Below are 22,968 nucleotides of genomic sequence, written 5' to 3'. Positions count from 1 at the left end.
ATTAATTTTAATAAAAATTGTTGTGATAATAAATAATAATATTTTTCTGTTAATTAATATTGTAATTAGATAATTTTAGATTTTAAAAAGTATCAGAAATGTATATGTATAAAAATTTAATTAGATATGATATAATATTTAATAAATAATAATAAATCATTAATAAAATAAGAGATAAATTAAAATAAATTATTTATAATAATCAAAGTATTAAATAAAAACTTTTTTAAAGTTTGTAATTCTTTATATAACTTTTTTAATATGTTTCAATATTTTAATTTTTTTTAATAAAAAGAATTTTATATAGAATGTAATATTAATTAAATCATAAATGTTAATAATCTTATTTAAATTTTAAAATTCATATTCTCAAATTCATTAAAAAAGAAAAAGATAAAAATGAAAGCAATTAATGTAATAAATTCATAATATATATTATTTTTAATTTCGTAAGCGAATAAACTATCCAGTGGCGACATCTAACATTTCCTAATAGTATATTCTCAAGAATTATCAATTGTTGATACTTTAGTTCAAATTTCCTTCTTTATCGGCTTATTTCTTTTGATAGACATTTTAAAAAGTAGATTTTTTTTTTTTTAAAATTTAGCGCCATTTCCAAATAACTTTATACTATAGAATTATCAATACAAAATTTAACTTTTAATAAAATTACAACGTTTTTGCCATGTTGTATTAAAGAAAATTAAATGCTCGTTATATTATGAATTATTCGTTGCAATAAACTTGAAATCAATAACGGTGTTGATACTTTGTTCGGCCATGTTCGTGAATTCTTCGATGATAACCGAACGAACAAGTTATGAACAGTTTTAAAAACATCAATCTCTGGAAATGTTGTAAACAGAGTAACTAATCTTAATGAAAATATACGGTCTTGTACGATCGTAAGCAAGGCCATTTTTTCAGTGAATTAGCCAGTTCTGTACGGACAACTTCGAACGTGTATTCTACAATTATGGCGCTCCTCGCGAAACTTGTTAAGTGCGAGGTATATCGAATATTTGTAATATATATTTTTGTTCGATTTTTGTATTTTTATCCGAGTTACAAATAATATTGAAAAGTAACTCAATATTTGCATTATAATCTTTCATATTATGAGAACGAATGAACATGAATATGATATGAATGAAGATTTTGATTCGATGCTAAAAAGATAATTGTAGTGTTCTTTTTAAATTTATTTGCTTTAGTTCATGATTGATGTTATTTGATGTTGATTATTAATTAAAAAATTGTTTCAACTAAAAAATTGATGCGAGTGTACGTGATAAATTGAATTGAATGTTCGTCTTAAAAAATTCAATTTCAATGTGTTTGTCGGCTTGGAAAATTTCTGGAGATTGAGGTTAGAAATAAATTAGCTATTCAAAATAATTAAATTAAATAAATACACAATAATAAAAAGTATTCGCAATATTGCTTTTAATCGAATTAATCTTTTTTGAATTTTGCAATTTTTCATCTATGCAATGCATAATCGTTTCTATTGCTAATTAAAATTACAAATTGCAAAATTTATTCATTATCAAGTTATGCGATAACGTTCTTGGCCTTTGAGACATGTATATCATTTACTTAATATCTTATACGATTTGTATTCATCTAAACGTTTTTGATTAACATATTATCGAACATTTATCATTCATTATTATCTCACATTCATTCAGTTAATTCCAATTATTTTTGTTATTCTGATTAAGAAATCTTCTTTCAAAGTTTCCACAGTAATCTTATACTATTGTGCTTGTCTAAATATTCAGAATTAAAGTAAAATTGTATTCCCATCATAAGTTAATCATACAATTAGATTATAAATTTTATTCCATTTATAAGTGATCCTCATACGTTTATAAATGTCACAATATCTGTACAACCAACTTGTTTATCATGCAATAAAGATAAATCGCAGAAATATTCTTTGGTAAATAATTTAGAAGTTGAAAAGAGTTAAAGGAATGTTTTTTTATCATACGACGTCCATGTTGTTTTTTAAAGGAAATTACGCGTCTTCAATTGATTTCGATGAGTCCAGAATTATATATGTATAGGGGCCAATAACGCTCGTAAAATAAAATGTCATTATCAATTTAGCGTAATAGAGCTGGCGTATTTTACGTAATACTCGTATTAAATCGATTTATAGAGTATCGTTGCAAAATGATATTTATCGTGTATAATTCAAATAATGAATCCTGATAAAAAAGATTTATAACTTTTATAATAAATTGTACTCGTTAAATATAGAAAATATATAATACTGTGCTATATTACGTAACAAATACAATACATATGCGGTCTTATATTTGAAAATAAGTTATCATTACTATATGTTTGTAAATTATTTTATAGATTTTCGATTGTAATTGTAAATGATATGATAAAGGTCACAGGTTAAAATATTTTACAAAGTAAAATCTACCTCGACGATTAAATTATTTATTATTTTATTTATTATTTATTTATTTTATTTTATTATTATTTTTTATTTATTATTTATTATAGTATCTTCGTTGCAATTTTTTTTACGATTAATACATACATTGTATGCAGATATAAAATGTAATTCAATATCTATTTTAAAAAATGTGAAAAAAATTCAATGTGAATCTCGTTATATTCATTTATTGTTGAATCAAGAATTGTTTAACATTAACTAAATGGTATTTTAGGCGTATTTTGCCGCAAGGACTTACAGCACTAGCATACCAACAGTTAAGATGTACATTGATGGCCAATTCGTAGGTAATTATTGCAATAAAAATTTAAAAATATTTTTATAAATGCTGTGTTTTTATATTAATTATCGTTTTACATTATAAAATCAAGAAAAATAATTAATTATTAAGGAAAAATACTTGCAATAATTCTATATTCTATATGAGGATTAATAATTTTTAAATAAATAAACGTATCTTATGTTTATTCTTTTGAATAATTTATAATTAATTCACTGTTTCGATATTTTAATTTTTCTTTTTTTATATTTATACATTTACATATTGTGTACATGAAATTTTCATACGAATGCAAATGTATACTTTTACGAGCATGAATAAAAGAGTGGAATCTAAATAAAAATTTGTTTTCTACAATAAATATTATAACGAGTATTCTACCTTGAATATTTCGTAAATTGTATCATTTATCCATTTCTGCAACTTTAAACATTTCATAAATGCATAAATATCCATTATATGATAATATTTTTCAAATGATGAAATTTTATCTCTTCTTTCTTAATTTCGTTAAACATTTTAATTAAATTTTTTGAAAAAAAATATATAAAGTTTTAAATATATTCACGTTTGATCATTATTTTTATCGAATTTATATCGAATTAACATTCTGAAATTATGACTCAATTATGAAATAACATTCCTGTTTTCAACGTGAATCTATCGAAAAATTGAAATGTGTGCGTTTCTTGGTTGAATCGGTTCTCTCGATCGTCTAAAAACTAAGGCAATTATAGCATTATCAAGAACAAAACGTGATGGAACAGATATTCGGATCTTTGAAGTACTCTTCAACCTATTTTTCGTACGATACAACCCGTTATGAATATTTAAAGTGCGCTTTTAAAGGCATTTAATTGAAGCTTACGGTCCAAGAGTACTTCTCGAGCACCCATTGAAACTGTACAGAAAAGGCGTCATATTTCGAGATGAATTCAATTCCAAGAATTGTTTTAATGAGGAACATTTATAAATGAAATAAATAATACTCTTTATATGGAAGTTATTAAAGTTAAATGGAGCAATATTTTTGTTCTCCAGATAGAAGATATATCGAGATAATTTTTTTTTATTATTCTTTAATCAATATGTATTTATATTCTGGATCATTTTACGCAGTCTTTGGTGCTAAAACATTCGGTTTCCACGGTCTTAATTTATCCTCATTTGATTGTTATCGGGTCATAGGTGATCAGAATAGTATATGTTAAAATATTTAAACGATATTCAGACGATAAGGATTATAAATAGCTTTATATGGAAGATATCTAAAAAATAGGATTAAATTTTTAACCTAAGATTACAAAGATTGCAAAAACTTTTCAATTAAAATTACCCTAAATAAAGTTATTTTTAAAAGATTTTAAACGTTTTCAAAAAAAAAAAAAATAATTATTTAAAATTCCAAAAATAAACACGTAACAAATTACCGTCATTTTTTTTTTTAACTCACATTTGGTTTAATATATTTTAATTTGTTTCAGAATCAAAGGCTACGGAATTCACCGATGTTCACGACCCAGCAACAAATGAACTTTTATGTCGTACCCCGAAATGCACGAAAGAGGAAATGGAGACAGCCGTGAAAAGTGCAAAAGAAGCTTATGCAAAATGGAAAAATACGAGTGTACTTACCAGACAAACACTGATGCTCAAATATCAAGCCCTTATTCGCGAACACTCGGTAAGCTTGTTGTAAAATTCCAACTTTATCCTAGAAAGAAACTTTCTTTTTAAAAATTATTTCATAATTAAATCTTCTATAAAACTCAACATTCTCTAATTCGGGAATCAACGCGTAAAATACTTGTATAATAAATTATTTTGTTTAGAAAGAAATCGCAGAGAACATGGTAAAGGAGAATGGGAAGACAATGGCCGATGCCGAAGGTGACGTTCTCCGAGGGTTACGTAAGTTTATTAAGAAAAAATACATATATAACTCAATTATATTTATTAACCTCTCATACTTTCAGATCTCGATAAATGCCCTATACACAGACAAACGCACGATCCATCCCGATGACGATCCTCGTTCGCCCCCCTTCGAATCGCAGCCATGTAGGAACCATAGATCACGCGCGACTGATTTATGTTGCAGAGGTGGTGGACACGTGTGCCGCGATTCCTTCTCTTCAAATGGGGGAGAGCACGCCAAATATCGCCACAGATATGGACATAATTTCCTACAAGCTTCCCCTTGGCGTAACTGCCTCCATCTGTCCCTTCAATTTCCCGGCGATGATACCCCTTTGGTCGTTTCCGGTCTCGGTCGCCTGCGGAAACGCCGCCATTCTCAAACCATCGGAACGCGTGCCAGGCGCTTCGATGATCCTCGCCGATCTGTTCACCAGGGCAGGCGCGCCACCAGGATTGTTGAACGTTGTACACGGCCAACACGAGGCTGTCGATTTTATCTGCGAGCATCCGGACATCAAAGCGGTCTCTTTCGTCGGCTCCGATCAAGCGGTGCGTTCACAAATCCTTCTCTTCCTTCTCTTTTCTTTCTTCAGAGTTACGGAGAGATTATTGATTAATTGATCTGCTCGACGGTTGATGGTAAAGTTAGAAGTCGACGGCGAAACGTCGAACGTGGTAGAGATTTCCAGCGAGTAGAATATTGATGTTCCTGAATCTCATGGGGTCTTAACCGGTGCTTACCTCTGATAAGAGATGCTCCCCCTATTACTGAAACGGTTCATGAGAAAATTAAGCAGAATTTCTGACGTCGTTTCGGGTTCCAACTCGTGTATCGACTCTTCGGGGAATCGTCTCGTAATTTGTCTTCAGACATATATCGATGCGAAAAGTATTTAACAGTATTTTATTGTTTTAATATTGGGACTCTTCGTGAAAAGTTATAATCGTTATATCTTATATTTTTGTAAATTTGCAGCGAAGAGGGAATACAAATTTCTGAATCGAATCGAATAAAACAAATTTTAATTTTGAGTAACTTTTTTCTTTCTTTTTACAGGGTAAATACATTTACAAACAGAGCAGTGCTCATGGAAAACGAGTGCAGTGCAACATGGGCGCGAAGAACCATTGCATCGTTCTACCGGATGCGAATAAAAATAAGACCATTTCCCAAATCGTGGGTGCCGCGTTTGGAGCGGCTGGGCAAAGATGCATGGCACTCTCGGTGGCCATATTCGTGGGTAAGTCGAAAGAGTGGATCCCAGAATTGGTTCGAGCATCGAAGAAATTGAAAGTGAACGCCGGACACATACCTGGGACCGATCTTGGACCAGTTATATCGCCTCGATCCAAGAAGAGGATATGCGATCTCGTCGAGTCGGGAGTGAAAGATGGCGCTACGTTAGCTCTCGATGGCAGAGGGCTCGTTGTCCATGGTTTCGAAAAGGGGAATTTCGTTGGACCGACCGTGTTGACCCACGTGAAGGTATTTATAGCGTGGTGCATATGTATGTATGACGAAAAACGCATGTGATCGAGGTTCAATAGGTTTAATATCGAGTTGAATAGAAGGTTATTTCGCAATATGTTTCAGCCTAGCATGAAATGTTACACCGAGGAGATCTTTGGACCCGTTCTTTCGTGCATTTTCACCGACACTTTGGACGAGGCGATCGATATTATTAACAAGAGCCCTTACGGAAACGGGACTGCTGTATTCACATCAAACGGTGCAACAGCGAGAGCGTTTGTAAATAGGATCGAAGCTGGTCAAGTTGGCGTAAACGTTCCTATCCCAGTACCTTTGCCAATGTTCAGTTTCACTGGAAATAAGGGATCATTTCTGGGTGATAATCATTTTTACGGGAAGCACGTGAGTGAAATTATATAAAAATTCGCGCGATTATCAACGATAAAACATTTGGAGTCGCTTTTCCAGTCGCTTTCTCGATAGATTCTTTGTATTAATAAAAATTTATGTCATAGTTTTTAAACCTTGATATTCATAACATAACATTTAACATTTTCTACAAATTGTGAAAATATTTTCTAAACGTGTTACTTTTTCAGGGTATAAATTTTTACACACAAGTGAAAACGATAACTCAGCTGTGGAGATCCGGAGATGCCGGTGATATCGCTTCCTCGACAGCTATGCCGACTATGCAATAATGATAATAAGATGCATAATATTCGTTAATTCGATGCTATTAAAAAATCTTGCATCTTAAAAATATTTTTTACCGATTTTTGCGATTAATGATGAATAGAATACAAATTATTCGTTTTCCTTAAACAGGAAAATAACAGGATATTCTAAAATTATGTTACGTACATCGATGTCTTCCATTATTTCGATAAGTAAATAAAATACACATACTATATTTACTATATTTATATTTTGTATCAAAATAATAAAATATTTTTAGCAAAATTTTATTTTTATCTTTCAGAAAATATACCATATCGCTCAATCATTGTTTAATTATTCATGAATTTTAGAATACAGAGAAAACTCAATCGAAGTATCTTTCTCTCGATTGTTTTCATATTGTAAGAATTGAACAATGTTTACATAAAATAAAACGAAAATTACACGTCTTAACATCTTAAGCTACATTTCATTCTTTAAGCTACATTACACGCAATATTCCAAGATAACTCAAAACCTTCAAATTCTCAATCTTTCCAACGAAAAAGCGATTTCTAATAATTTTCATATCAAATTACTTCTCTCTCACTCTCCCTCTCTCTCTCTCTCTTTCTCCCTTAAATATAAATATAATAATAAACGCGTTGTATAAAAAATTGATATCGACGAAAGGAGATCGGAAGATGGAAGATAAACGACTGGTGAGCGGATATACGTAATAAGAAGATAGCCGCAAGAGAAGTTCAAGGTCGACAACGTCCTGCAACGTCCTTGAACCCAACTCGCTCTCTCGCATCCCCATCGTGGAAAACATTGAAACGGTGACGGATTTCCGGAAAGCGAGCGGAACGCGCGCGCAGCCGCACTGCCACCCCTTGGCCAGGCGCATCTGCGCATTTTCCAACAAAATTTCTCTCACAGGCGAGGTTCTGCCTGTCCCGGATTGTCGTGTTCGTTCCGACGGAGCAGGCTGCCGGAAGTGGGATACGAAGAATACCAACCCCTTTCGGTTGTTCACATATCGTGAGTACCTCGCACCATCCTCGCTCGTTCTACTTTGTCGTCCTTCCCCGCGATATTTCGCATCGATCCTTTTCCAACCACGTTTCCTACCACGCATTTCTCGTATCTCGCCATTTGTTTGTAAAGGAGTAGTACGCCTCGCAAGCGTATCGTGGTCGTTTCATTTGTTTTCATCGACTTTCGTGTCCTCTTCTGGACATCATCTCTTCTGGATATCATCCGTTTCTGTCTCGAAATCAATTTTCAAATTTTGTTTCTTGGATCTTGGATGGATTTTTTTTTTTATTATTATTATTGTCTCGAAGGTTTCTTTGGTTTTTTTTTTTTTTTTTTTTAATATCTTTTCGATAGCGTCACCTATTAGAGAAACCGGCGGTGTTAACCTTCGAGGGTACGTTCGAACGACCGGCGTCGATTTAGGCTCGGTGATTTAATATTTGGCGAGGAAAATCGGGAATCGATTTCCCACGGCGGAAGACGTCGGCCTCTGTTGTCCTTTCTTTTCTCCGACCACGCTCGATAATCCTTTGGGAATTTGGAAAAATATGGGTCGACGTTGTTGCTGATTTACGGCCAGTAGAGGAGTAAAATTCGAAGACATTCTTGTATCTCTGAATTTATATGAATCTTGTAAACGTTATTATTATACGAACGTTCTTATATTTCGTTATTTTATTTTATATTTTATTATATTATTCGTTACTCGACGAAAGTGAAAAATGAAAGGAATATTATTTGATAATAATAAGTATTAGGAAGGTAAAATTTAAAAATATTTTTTTTTTCATACGAACAGATATATGTATTATGTTTTGATTCATCGAGTTTGCTTAATTAATTATTCGTGCGTTCGTAAATTTCACGTGTTAATTTCTGTCCCATTCCATTCGAACGAAACATGTACATGCGTTTGTAACCAAACGAGATTATAGTTATTAAGATAGGGATCTACTATTGCAAGTTTACGAGACAACTGTTTCGTTAAAATACACGCAAACACGTTATCCTAATTATTAGTATCTCTACGTATATAATCCAATCTAAAAGATACATACGTGATTTAAAATTCAAATTGCCACGAAACATAATTACATATATTTTTATAACGAGGCTGACGATCGAATTCGTACTTTCGTGAATTTTAAATTTCCTCTAGAAATAAATTATAATTTTTCTTCTTACGAGAAAACGAATTGGAACTGAAACGTAATACGAATTTATATTATTCATTCTTTAAGTTGGATTGAAAAATTTGTCAAAGTATATTGCAGTTAATTCTTTATGATTGCTATAAAATGTAAATGTTGTTTTATATTTTTACGACCAACCGTAGTAGCAATAATAAATTATAACCTCTCGTTAGGGAATAAATAAAGAGTTGAAATGTATTTTTACCTAGAAAATTTATTGCCCTATCTTAACTTTATGATTGGATTTAAAAAAAATTGTAAATTGAACGATATTGCTATATTTTTTTCCCCTTCCTTGTAGTGTGAGGTTTAAAATTCGCGGAAGTATACCTTCGCAGCCGCATTAACTTTTTATTTTCGTATAAGCGCGTTTTATTTAACCTCGTATTTTACCACGTTTCATCTCGTGCATACTTTAAAATAAACGATAACTTTTTTTTTTTTTTTTAAGATTAAAGTTAAAAAGGGATTGTTCCAAGTTATAAAAAAATTTTAATAATTCGACTATTATATATTAGAACTCGTAGTCACGCATTTTATGTTAATACATTGAAATTAGGTTTTTCTTTATCGCATTAGGAAAATTCTTTACGTATTCCATTATTTTTGCTTCTAAAAACGATAATGCAAAAAAAAAAAAGATTATTTTATCGATAAAGTATATTTTGTTAATTTAAAAAATCTTTTTATTTTTCTAGAAAGAAGAAATTTATAATCTAATTTGTATAAATTGTCATAGTTTCTAATATCTTTTTTGAATATCTGTATTATTTCTGAAATATCTTTAGTTATTTGACGCGGATTACTTTCGATTAAGGCCTTTATTTAACTTTATTTAACTATCAAAGATGGATATGGTAGAATATAGGTCATCTTTGACAGAGAAATTTTCATCAGAAATTGCAACCAAAATTAAAATTAGCAATTGCTAACATCGTTATATCGTTTCTAATTTTACTAAAAATGATGTAATTTTAGAGTTGGATAAAACACATGGAAATCGATCTAATATGGAAATAAAGAGAATTTAAACTTTTATTTATTATAAAGCGATAAGAAAATGATAATTGAAACAAATTATTCATTATTGAATTCACAATGAAATAAATATTATAAAAAAATATTGAAAAAATTTTTCTTCATATATAATAAAGAGTAATAATTTTCTTTAAGAAAATTTTTGTGCAAATTATCGCACTTTTAATAAAATTTTCTCTAAATATAGAAGACGCGAGATACACACTTCTTTCAATTTCTATAAATTTTTCAACGAAATTTCCAAATTTTCAATAAAATATTTAATCAAAGAATCTTGTATAAAACTTTTCTAAAAAATCAGTATACTTTTACCTCTTATCTTATTTTTTCTACTGCGAACGTTTAATTTCGATTAATGGATATTTATATAATTTCCATGGAAATAGAAAAAGCAGAGAAAGGATCGTGAAAAGCGCGAATGCAAAATAAAAAAAAAAAAAAAAAGAAAAAGGGATCTCTGCCTTTTGCTTGAAAAACGTATGGAAAATTGCCAAGCATATACGAGTTCAGTTTCAGTAGGACGCGTTTATCTTTTACACGCGTCAAATTTCATTTTCGCATTGTCGCCTAAATGAAACTCTGTTTTCTTCTGTCCTAGCTTGGTGTTTCTGTTGCCATCCATGTCGTTTAAGAAAACAGTTCTGATTGAAAGCTGTTTCATCGGACGGTAAATTCTACAGTGTACACTTTCAACAGGTCGCGTAACGTGTTCACTTTGTCTTTACACAAGGAAGCCCACGTTCGTTTCATTAGTATCGAACAAAGTTGGTAAACGGTACATCGCCTCTTTCATCCATTTCCAGATAAATTGAACGATGAAAATAAATAGGAATGTAACTGCCAAGACTAATTTCAAGGGAAAAATAGTTTCCCTCGTTAAAAAAATTTTATTCTTATATTTCATATAATTTCAATATTTTTAATTTATTTATTTCAATTTATTTCAAACGCTCTATGAATCATTAAATTCTTCTCATCCTTTCCTTTGCGATATTTACCAACTTTTCAGAATATTTATTACTTCATCTTCACTATTTTTTATTTGAATCTATTATTATGTTTATTTGTATCATATTTTTCATTTCATCCATTTCCAAATAAATGAATGATGAAAATAAATAGGAATGCAACTTTTTTGCCAAGATTAATTCCAAGGGAAAAATAATTGCTCGTTAAAAAAAATTTTATTCCATAGCTATATTTCACGTAATTTCAATGTATTTTTAATTTAATTTATTTCAAACTCTCTATGAATCATTAAATTCTTCTCATCCTTTCCTTTGCGATATTTACCAATTTTTCAGAATATTTATTACTTCATCTTCACTATTTTCTATTTGAATCTATTATTACGTTTATTTGTACCATCTTCACCATTTTCTATTTGAATCTATTATCACGTTTATTTGTACCATATTTTTCATTTCATCCATTTCCAAATAAATGAACGATGAAAATAAATAGGAATGCAATTTTTTTGCCAAAAATAATTCCAAGGGAAAAATAATTGCTCGTTAAAAAAAATTTTATTCTTATATTTCACGTAATTTCAATGTATTTTTAATTTAATTTATTTCAAACTCTCTATGAATCATTAAATTCTTCTCAGATCCTTTGCTTCATAATATTTACCAATTTTTCAGAATATTTATTACTTCATCTTCACTATTTTCTATTTTCTATTATTACGTTTATTTGTACCATCTTCATCATTTTCTATTTGAATCTCTTATCACGTTTATTTGTACCATATTTTTCATTTCATCCATTTCTAAATAAATGAACGACGAAAATAAATAGGAATGCAATTTTTTTGCCAAAAATAATTCCAAGGGAAAAATAATTGCTCGTTAAAAAAAATTTTATTCTTATATTTCACGTAATTTCAATGTATTTTTAATTTAATTTATTTCAAACGCTCTATGAATCATTAAATTCTTCTCAGATCCTTTGCTTCATGATATTTACCAATTTTTCAGAATATTTATTACTTCATCTTCACGACTATTTTCTAATTAAATGTATTATCACATTTATTTGTACCATATTTTTTTTTTCCCCCTCCAATTCTTCTCCAATTCTTCTTCCAACAGGTTTATTAATTATGTACAAAACGGTACGAAAAGGCGATGCCAGTCTGCAGTACACAATTGTACCGCAAACGGATCAGTTTTCGTCTGAGTTCCCTCAGACGTCGGAAAAATCTAGCCCGAGGGTGATCAAGTATACCATAGCCACTTTGCTCATCCTGATCATCCTGTCCTGCGTGGCGACCCCGTTTCTCATAAGTCAGAATGATCAGAGCCTGTTCGCGGGCACTGTGCTCGCGATGGGTCGGGTCGGGCACGACACAATAGAGAGAAACTCGTCGAGGAGTCAGGGGAAAGAGATCGGCGTGAACAAAAGCAAAAGCAGGCTTCCGATCACCGCCACCACCACCGCCACCACCACGCTCCCATCGACGGAAGCTTACAGGAAACAGGATGTCGAGGACGAGATGACTACGGGAGCGTTGAATGGCGACGAACAAGAGTCGGAGGAGTTCGCTACCACGGGTATGAATTCTTTGTGTGTTGCTTCTCCCCTCGTTTTCTCCACAGACTGAATCGATGCTTGTTGCGCGTAGTTTGTAAGTCAAGTCGAAGATTTTCATTATTGAAGGAAGAAGGAAAAAATAATTTCCTTTTTTTAGTTCCCTAGGAAACGACAAGAGATCAGAGAGAATTACTTCTTTCCTTGGAAAAAAGGTTAAAAATTGGAGGAAGATTGTATTATCGGTTGTACAGGACAAGTTTTCAGTCGAAGAACGTCTCTTTATCCTTGGATATTTATGTATCGGCAATATCTTATCGGGTTATCCATTTAAGAAGTTTGATTCCAGTTTTGGGATCAATTTAGATCGGTAAGACGAGCTAATTCGACATTCTGTCCTTCAAGTGCAAATAGTTTACGTTATCCTTTAATCGGCCCCTATAAAAGTTTCTCGAAACTTTTAATAGGTAGTTGGATCGATGGGTAAAAAAGAAATTGACAATATCCACGCAATTATCGTTCAAATCGTTTCGCGGTTAGTTTCCCGTAACACGGCACGCGAAATGCTTTCATTATGCAAACATTTCGATGGCAACGTGAGGTTAATAGAGCGTTGAGAAATTCACCTTTAATCGTTTCATCAAGTTTGTGACATTTATCGCCTTTATCGTGTCCTTTAATATTGATTTTCTCGTTATACACTCCAATTTCCCTCTCGTACTCTGTCTTATTAAAAAAAAAAAAAAAAATAACAAAACATTTAATAGTAAACTCGCTTATCGGAAACGATGATCGAGTCAAATATTTTATTTCGTATGATAAATTAAAAAATGTTTTCTTTTGCATATATCTCTGAAGCGAAATTACTCGTACAGAACGATAACCACGACAATATATACCTTCAAAATTGACTTGGAAAGAATGAAAAAAAATTTTACCCTATCTTCTCTCTCATCTACGAGCTTTCAATTCCTTTTTTTTCCTGAACTCTCTGTCCCCAGATTCCACGACAAGTAGCACGCAGCGTCAAGAAAGCAGCACGGAATCGTCGACGAGTACTCGACAGACGTCCACCTCCGCGATATTCACGTCCACGATGAGCCCGTCGTCGACTCTGTCATCGACATCGTCGACCGGTTCGAAAACATGGACGAGCACGACGAGCGAGGTGGCCAAGACGTCTTCGAACGCGTCGAGAAAGGCGAAGATGCCGAGGGTGACCTTGAAGCTGAGAGAGAACGAGACGATACCGCAGATGTACATGAAGGCGGGGATAGCGTCGTACAAGAAAGGAAACATCACGACTAGCGTGCTGGCCCACGGCCTAAGCCTGGAAGGGTTGATCTTCAAGACGCCGGAGGGTACGATAAACCCGTGGCCGCAGAAGTGGTTCTTCACCGATCCCTCGTCCGACTTCCAATGGAAGGTACAGTCATCTTCGCAAGTAAGTTAACGAGCATGTGCGATAATGCAGAGTGTAAGTGGGTCGAATTCTACTCTTATCGCTCTTTTCGTCGTGCATTGTTACGTCCATCGATTGATACCCACCATTTCACTAGTTTTCATCTTGGAAATATCGAAGTTTGAATTTCACTCGCAAAAAACTTTGAAATCTTTGTTCAATATTTGTAACAATTCTAGTTAATGGAATAATATTATTTCTTATTATTTTTTATGTTCTCGTATTATAATTTTTCATCGTATTTTTTTTTTTTTTTTTTTTACGAACAATATTATTAATATATTCATTTTTAGAAAGGAATGTTTGGAGATATTTGTGGAGGATTTATGTTAAATTGTAAGCAATTTAAGTTCGCGTTAAATGAAGCGTGAATATACAAAGTGAATAGTGAAAAAATTTCAACATATCTTTCGTCATTGCTTTAAATTTTCAGTCGAGTTATAGTACAGTGCTATTCGACAGCGTAAATTTCTGCGTATTTGTGGTTTCTTATCTCATAAACTCTATGACCGAGTACACTCTGTCCGCTCCAAATAGTTCAAAACTTTACTGCTTTGGAATTCACAAGCACACCGTGAATACCGGACAATTGCGTCTAAAAAACGGCATACATTCTACGCTTTTTCACATTCGTCTCTGTAAAAATCCTCGATTTTAATATTACGCGCTTCACGCGATTATTTTCAATTTCACGTTCTTATTTAAATTTGCTATCCTTTTCCACTTATTTTCTTTCATTTTTGTTTATAACGACAAGTGTTATTAACAATACAGAAATATATTTATGACATATCTTTGGAATATCGATTCTAAACGTCGAAATAAACGCAAAAATTGATATACGAAAATATCGGTTGAGGCATATTTAACAAGTTATAAGTAATTCAAGTTAGACGAAGCGAAATGCAGCGCCGCGTCGCGGCGTTATCGCGAACAACAAGTTTTATCTCTGTCATACCGCGTGCCATTACTTTGTCTCCATCTCGCTTTATTTAAAGAAAACTTTACTCGTTCGTAACTTAATAAATAAACTTCATTATTTTTGTATATTTTACATTTGTTTTCACATCTAGAATAGATTCTCCGATAATATTTCACGAATGTATCAAAATATAAGAATATAAACATTATGATATTTTATTATATCGTATTTTACGAGTATTCACTTGATTTTCAAAAGTAAACGAGTAAAGTTAAATTTGTCGTTGTTTTCATTCTTGTCTTGAATTATTCTTCGATAAAAATTAATCGTCGTAGCTTGAACCTCGTTTAACTGAAGTTTTAATTTCCTAAATTGTTTCCATTTCTTCTAAATCCTTTTACTATTTCCTTCCTAAACAAAAACATTTATCTCCATCAAACTTTAAATTAAACAATAAAACCGATCACAAATCGAACAAAAACAAGTTCGAAAAAACAAATACCGTTCGATAAAATTAAATAATAGCAATAAAAATATAATCAGATAGAATTTCTGTGGTAGAATCTTCGATAAAAATAATAGAAAATCGAACGGTACAAGTTTGCCTTCCTTTTAAAATTTCTTGCGCATCCCTCTCGAGGATTCAAACACACTCGAGTCGAATAGAAAATTTAAGGTGGATCTTTACGAATCCCAAAGGTTAATTTGTATTCTACATAAATATTGATCGCGTTGCAGCAAAGACATCTAAAACCGAAGGTACTAGCGAGTCGCGATCGATAGGCAGGGCATGTTGGTGAATCTTAAAGCAGAGACGAGAAATAGCCGGGTTCCTTTTATATTTCTCCCACGGTTTTCTCTTCTAGGCTACCATTATCTTTTTCTGGCCGCGAGATGAGGAGAAAGAACCACGTAATCGTTCCTTCAGAGATTATTTTCCTCTTTCATTTTCATTTTGCGGTCATCCTTGAGTAATTGCTATAATTGCCACAATTATCATACAATTTTATTTAAAGAATAAAAATTATCGCATATTTTTTAATTACATAAACGCTCAAGATGCATCAAATTTATCGGTGTTTTGATCCATTTTATTTTTTCTCGTCACATTTTCAATTTTATTCGCGTGGAAAATAGTAAATTAATAAATAATCAAGATTACTTCCGCTTCCCCTGGACGGCCATTATCCACCAGAATTTTCAAATCATTGCATACTGAAACGGATTTATCATTGACTCGAGATGAGGCAACAGACGATCGCCTTAATGCAAGTTTCATAAATTGCGGCAGTCCACGCAGTGATAACGCGCCTGTGTTTATCACTGCTTCCGGTTGAAGTAGCACAGACAAAGAAGCAAATCAGCTGTGCGCAAAATGAGACGGTTCGTTTCCTCCTTGAATATTTAGACGACGGTCCCCACTTTTTAATGTTATAAAATTATGTGCACATCTCTTGACCATTGGCTATTATTAAAAATTTTAAAAAACTGAAAATTATTCATTGAAATTATCGATTTCCATTTAATCCATTCCAAAGTTGATATTTAAAATATTTACGTGTAATTCATTATCGTGACAAAATTACAAAGATAAAAAGAGGATACAAAGAGAGATATCCGAAACTCAAAGAATGTTAAAATATCTTCACTTTCAAACAAATAGAGAAAGAAATAGAACGAATAATCTGCACATTTTTTAATCTTAATACGAATTTATATATTTGTACAAGGTATAATCGAAATATCAGTTTTTCCATATAAATCATCATTTAATCCCACATCGAATCGTATTTTTCTCCTCTCTTCGTCTCTCAAATCATACGGCTGCGTATCATATAATCTAGCTGTTAATAACATTAAATTTCAATATTTCGATGCGGCGAGGTTTACACGAGAGAGCAGAGGAAGCTGTGAAAAATTAATCTGGAAGAAGGGCGGCATCCAATTTCGTGGATTAAATTAAATTACATTCCACGGTAAATGTCTTCTTAAAGGGAAAAGTTATTTAAATGGAAGATTAATCCTACGTGTCGACCGTTAGACGACCCCCCACCAATCAGAATTTCAAACAGTCTTCACAGGCAAAGATCTTATCCGGAACACGCGGAATCAGTGTTCGATTTCAATGGAAATCCCATTCAATATCGATTTCCCGAGGATAATTTATGTTAAGAATACTCTAAAACAACCGGAGGAAAATCCAATCTTATGCCTTTAGACGAAACTTTCTTTAAGTAAAATAAAAGCATGGTATTCCGTATTATTTATATATATTTATATGATGTAATATCTTACAGTTTCTATTTCTTTGACTTGAATATCTACCTCATAAAATTCTGTAAAATTCTGTAGGAATTTCAAAGGTGAAGACTAATGGAAAATATAAACATTTGATGAAATAACTTGATCTTATTTTTTTTATTCTCTCAAATATTTAATAAATTTTATAGAGATTTTCGTTGTATAAAATAATGATCGAGATGACATTAAAATATTACGTTACAAATCTTTTGGTGATGGAAATTTGGCGCGTTAATTACAAATAATGTTATATGCTTTATTATACAAGATTCATAGAAGAAAATTCATAATTTTCAGGATAAAAAATGTTCTATTAAACATAAGTCAAAAAAATCGATATTTTTAAAATAATTAAAATAATTTATTCGGTACAAAAATTTTCGAATTAATAAATTCCAAAGTATAAATAAATTTGCATAAATTTGAACGAAAATTTGAATAAAAAAAAAAAGACATTTATCATTGTATAATTTAATATAAAAGAAACTATTTAGAAAATATTTCTAAATAGTTCTATTACTAATCTTTTATTTAATAAACTATTTATAATTATTTATTAATGGAAATTTAGTTAGTTTCCCGATAATTTCTCAATATAAAATATTTACTGGAGAATTGTCTATTTAATAGACACGAACCTTAAAACCATTATCATATTGAATTACTTAACTGGGTCAAAATTTCCGATACTAAGTTTTGTTTCATTATAAATGAATAAATTTACGACGAGTCAGGAATGTGTTTGAACAAGCATCGTTTTTCAAGAACTTTACGTATATTAAACTTTATCGAGTAATCTTGATCTCATCCCAATCTCTAACCATTCACAAATGATTATGAATAATATTCTTGGAAATCTACGAATGATTAAATATTGTGATGAAAATTTAAAAAAAAAAATATTTTAATTCCAATTTAATAAATAATATATAAAACAATATATAAATAATATCCAATATAATAAATAATATAATAAAACAATCTTCAATTGCTCATAAATTAACAAATAAGTCTCAACCAATATTTTTTTTCCATATCAACTTTTGCGTTTGTTTTACTCTCTGGAAGAATCAATTCTTCGAAGTATCCTTATTATTTTTATTTCTTTTTATTTTCGTTTTATCTTATCACACAATCCAATCTTCTCTCAACGTTTAACCTCGACAGACTAAAGAAAAAGTGGCATCGCGTTATTCCACAGGGGTTAAACCAAATGCCGATAAGGATTTACATAGTCCTGGCTGTGTTCGCGGCCTTGGCAAGCGTCAGCATCTCCCTTCTACTGTACGTGCAACGAAAGGCTACAAGACGCCAGCGTCAGAGTGTGGAGGAACCGGAAGTGGAGGGCCACGAGGAAGACAAATCGACTCTGCTGGGCGCCGAGAGCCAGGAAACCGAGGAGAAAGAGTAATCGTGATTTCCATCACGGGGAGAGAGCCACGTAGCTCGTAAGACTCGCATATTTTTACAACACGTACATGCGTCACTTTAGATTTAGATAATCTCGCGTGAAACACTGGATGATCATGGAGGGGGTATGTAATATTTTCCGACTTCGATTGATCGAGTGTGGGAGGCTCCGTTTTTTAAAGGAATTGAAATAATTATTATTGCCCAACTATGGAGAAAAACACCTAATCCACATCTAATTCTGACGAATCAACGTAAATTTTCAGTTTGTTTCTTAAGTTCTTGGAATGAATATATGCGTGAAAAGTTTTTAGAAATTGGTGGTAATTTAGAATAATTTTGTGATAATTAAGCGATACTGTATTTTACAATACAGTTACTTTTTATTTTATTTATGTTTTATTCGTTAGATTATTTCACATTACTATCTTCTTCAATAAGGCAATATTCCTTTTATTTTACGTCTTGTGCGTACGTAGTTGTCGTGAAAAATCAATTTCGATTATAGTTTCAGAGACATATATGCTAAACTTATGTGTTGTTTTAATCCTTACGAGGGTTTTTTTGATACGAACATTTGTTATTAATATTTGACAGTTTTGAAAAATATCGTGTAATATTTAATTCTCACAAGGATATTTGATAGATCAAAGTATTAATAATTCTTTGTTATTAATATTTTGATTTTTGATATATTTCCAATAATCAATTCCAAGGACAAATTGCTTTCAATTTAATCATTCCAAAATATACTTGAGATCTTTTATTTATAATCATCGAAAGATTTCATCGTGTTCGAAAATTAATTCAATGATTTCGATCTTCTACGCGAGGAATCAGACTCAATTTCTTCAGTCGATACATTCAATCAAGAAGGAGAAGATCGAAAAGATAATCGACTGTAGATGCATGGAAATTTTCGACGACAAATGTTCTTCTTTCAAATGCGATTGAGATATGCAGACGACTGAATGGAATAACGTGGCGTGGTCACATTTTTCACTTATTATTGTGCTGACGCGTTGTGGTCCGATTAATTTCCATTATATATTAATATTAAACGCTATTTGTTTAAAATGATTGTGATTTCTTTGTATTCTAATATCTAATTATTTGCAACTTACTTTATAACATTATGTATTATCTATTGCATTTTTATAATCAAATTTAAAACTATACGTATATTTCTTATATTATTAATATAAATAGACCCAAATTTAAGTTTTTACGAATGGTTATATTTATTTAAAAAAGAATTATATTTTTTAATTATTTAAAAAAGAAATTTGGAAGATTGAATTGATATTCCATCGGACCATGACGTATTACACACACATTTTTTTTGAAACATTACGATTAAATCTCTATCAACAAAGTTTAAGAGATAAAATGTAAAATTTCTTTCTCAAAAGAAGAAAAAAAAAAGAGATTCCTTTCGATTATCACTATATAGATATTCACTGGCTGTTTAATAGTTTAATAGTGAATTGCACGAGATTCATATTTCTTGATGTCAGAAAGTTCTAATGATTTTTTAATGTTTTATAAAATATCTTGCATATCTCTGCTGAAGATCATAGATTTATCAAAAAATTTCGAAACTCTTTGCTACAAACATATGTATGAAGAAATAAATCTATACATATGAGTAAGTAAAACAAAGCTACGTACCTCGATGACTTATTAAGGAGATTATTAAGGAGTTTCTGAAAAAAAAAAAAAAAGAAGTTATCGTTAATTATCGATAAAAATTTTAAAGAAATCTTAAAGGAATCTTTTATATTTTGTTTATTACTATCGTTATCTTATTAGAAGAAATAAAATTAATCTTCTATTAATGATACTTAGAGATCACTTTTTATCGAGATTTGGAAATAATTATAATATTTATCATTAATCAATAAAGGTCAATAAAATATTTAATATTCAAAGAGTGAATATTAATTATCTTGTGTTATTTTTGATCCTTATGTTTTTTTTCTATATTGAATTCCAATCTGTAGTCAAATTTTTTTCTTTCATTTATATCTTTATGCACACTTTTATTGATTAATAATTATTAAATTTATAAGTCTTTTATTTGACATTTCTAAAATGTCAAACAAGAATATTACACGTATATTACATCTTTAAAAAGAAATCGATATTAACGATACGTCAAGAATAATGTCAAATATTAAAGGACAATCTCCTTAATTCGGTCACACTATTTGCTAAATTTTCTATAATGTATGCAATATGCACTTATACATGATCGTAAAATGGTACGAATACTTTGCCGATTTTTTTGAAAAATCGGAAGAAATTGCACTCTAAAATTTTCTAGCACTGACAAAATTCTTTGTTTCGTTTATCATCGCATAAATTTACTGCCATGAAAAATCGGTAACCAAATCTTCAACAATCAATTTAATTAATTGTTTGAAAATTCATTCGAATTTTAATTTACATTCGAATTATCGAATATAACAATTTTAAATTTAGTTTCTTTTAATTTTGTTAATTTTCTATGACTTTTTTATTAAACTATACAATTTTTCATATCAAACATTTCTTTGTAATTAATAGATATGTTATTGCATTTATTTTTAAGAAATTTATACAATGTAATTTAAACATGTAAACAAGATATCATCAAAGATAGATCATAAAATTTTCTAAAATTATATTTCATTGTCTCTCGAACGATATACATATTTTATAATATTTTATATATCATCTCATTCATATTCAATATCTTATTTTATTATTTAATTACCTGATAGACGTTCGTAAAAATCAATTTATTTCTCTTTGTTTCAGAATAATGAAAGTTCATTTAAAGACAAAATATAATTAACTGAATATTTCTCGTTCAATTTTTTAATTGATAAAGATATTTTTTTTCAAAAAAAATGTTCACTTTGTTAATTAATCGCTTCGCTGTAAAACGAGCTGCGATTAATCAGTGAAAAGTTGACCCGCAAATTCCTTATCATTTTTTTTCTATTTTCTTTTATTTTATTGTCCCTTAGATATAACCAAATGGATGAAAATGAGAAAAAATATTTGATGATACAGATAAAATTAAAATTATAATTTCATTGATAAGCTTACGTAACGGAGCAGCATGTCATTTTGATATAATACGTCAGATACATTGCGAAAGAATGATAACAATTTGGCTCGATATATTTAAATTTATCATCACACGACATGTATTAATTTAAATCAACAAATATTCTTAAAATTATTCATTATTCTACGATACGAATTGAATATATATTATTTTAAAAAAATTTTGTAATTCAAATTTATATGCGATTTGTTTATTAAATAAATTTGTATGATTATTTATATAACAATCAAATCGTTTTAACAATATTTTCTATTTTAATTCTTATGTAAAAATTATCTACAAACATTGCATATATTATGAAACAGAATTTTGTAGCAAAAATATTATTTTATGATTAATTTATGAAAAATGTGTATAAATTGTGTAAAAAGATGTTATTTCAATTTCGAATATATTTATATTTTCATTGATATATCAATATTCCAAATTGCGACTTACAATTATTAACTATTAATTAAACTTTGTCACTGTGAATAATTAACGATTAATTGGATTGTCTTACGATATCGTATTGTATGTTAATATTAACAAAAAAGAAAAAAAAAAGAAAAAACAACATTCTTATTATTAAGACATTTTTACTAAGAATTTAAAATTTCTATTAGTGAAATGTATTTCTTCTATAATTAAAATGGCGATGGTCTATAACAGAATTTAGAAGACAATCGAATGTAGTATTTTTTGCGCCATTTTTCATGCAATTTGCAAAAAACACAAATAGCATCGTTCAGTATTTTTTAAGGCAATACACAGAATGTAAGAAGGTAAATTATTATTTAAACAATTAATTTATAAATTTAGATACGTTTTGATATTTTTATAATAATACTAATACTAATACTAATACTAATAATAATAAAAATAATAAACGAGCTCAATTAACAATAATTTTAAAATGATTATTTAAAATTTCATTACAATATTGTATTTTTATTTAAGAAAATATTCCTTATGTTTTGTCACTTTTTTCAATATTTGTAAATAATGAAAATCATTGAATCATTTTCCTTAATAAAAAAAAAAAGCTTGAACGAAACGATTGTTTCTTTCAAAAAAATAAATTTTTGTAAAAAGTCAGCAAAACGACTTAATTACGAAACAGTAATTTTACTGAATTATTAGCAGATTATAAGACCTG

General features: G+C 30.2%; 2 protein-coding genes across 7 annotated transcripts; both read left to right on the top strand.

Moving 5' to 3' along the window:
- Positions 1–933: 933 nt before the first annotated feature.
- Positions 934–7,243, top strand: LOC122712166 (probable methylmalonate-semialdehyde dehydrogenase [acylating], mitochondrial). 5 transcript variants are annotated; one of them, XR_006346273.1, is made up of 9 exons: positions 939–1,012; positions 2,697–2,769; positions 4,247–4,446; positions 4,595–4,673; positions 4,864–5,231; positions 5,740–6,168; positions 6,277–6,555; positions 6,753–7,043; positions 7,136–7,243. XR_006346273.1 is itself a non-coding variant. In XM_043931579.1 (8 exons), exons 1-8 carry the CDS (start codon positions 980–982, stop codon positions 6,852–6,854), a joined length of 1,563 nt encoding a protein of 520 aa, XP_043787514.1. In that variant the 5' UTR covers positions 939–979; the 3' UTR covers positions 6,855–7,074. The 5 variants fall into 5 exon arrangements, 3 of the variants coding, with proteins under 3 accessions (XP_043787516.1, XP_043787514.1, XP_043787515.1); XR_006346274.1 differs by lacking the exon at positions 7,136–7,243 and adding an exon at positions 7,112–7,127; XM_043931579.1 differs by lacking the exon at positions 7,136–7,243 and having other exon boundaries at positions 6,753–7,074.
- A 555-nt stretch (positions 7,244–7,798) lies between these two features.
- LOC122712133 (cell wall integrity and stress response component 3-like) lies at positions 7,799–20,376 on the top strand. 2 transcript variants are annotated; one of them, XM_043931529.1, is made up of 4 exons: positions 7,799–7,857; positions 12,179–12,640; positions 13,619–14,043; positions 18,504–20,376. In XM_043931529.1, the coding sequence occupies exons 2-4, from the start codon at positions 12,190–12,192 to the stop codon at positions 18,711–18,713; spliced, it is 1,086 nt and encodes a 361-aa protein (XP_043787464.1). In that variant the 5' UTR covers positions 7,799–7,857; positions 12,179–12,189; the 3' UTR covers positions 18,714–20,376. The 2 variants fall into 2 exon arrangements, with proteins under 2 accessions (XP_043787464.1, XP_043787463.1); XM_043931528.1 differs by having other exon boundaries at positions 13,619–14,061.
- The last annotated feature ends 2,592 nt before the right edge of the window (positions 20,377–22,968 follow it).

This window comes from Apis laboriosa, unplaced genomic scaffold, assembly GCF_014066325.1.
Source record: "Apis laboriosa isolate Shangri-la unplaced genomic scaffold, ASM1406632v1 scaffold19_cov150, whole genome shotgun sequence".
In the NCBI taxonomy this organism is placed as follows: Eukaryota; Metazoa; Arthropoda; class Insecta; order Hymenoptera; family Apidae; genus Apis; species Apis laboriosa.
This window is presented reverse-complemented; position numbering and strand designations above follow the sequence as displayed.

Coding starts and splice junctions, on each gene's coding strand:
- LOC122712166 (XM_043931579.1), top strand. CDS start 980: ATGGCGCTCCTCGCGAAACTTGTTAAGTGCGAG. Junction 2,770..4,246: donor CATTGATGGCCAATTCGTAG/GTAATTATTGCA, acceptor AATTTGTTTCAG/AATCAAAGGCTACGGAATTC. Junction 4,447..4,594: donor CCCTTATTCGCGAACACTCG/GTAAGCTTGTTG, acceptor TATTTTGTTTAG/AAAGAAATCGCAGAGAACAT.
- LOC122712133 (XM_043931528.1), top strand. CDS start 12,190: ATGTACAAAACGGTACGAAAAGGCGATGCCAGTCTGCAGTACACAATT. Junction 12,641..13,618: donor GGAGGAGTTCGCTACCACGG/GTATGAATTCTT, acceptor CTCTGTCCCCAG/ATTCCACGACAAGTAGCACG. Junction 14,062..18,503: donor AGGTACAGTCATCTTCGCAA/GTAAGTTAACGA, acceptor GTTATTCCACAG/GGGTTAAACCAAATGCCGAT.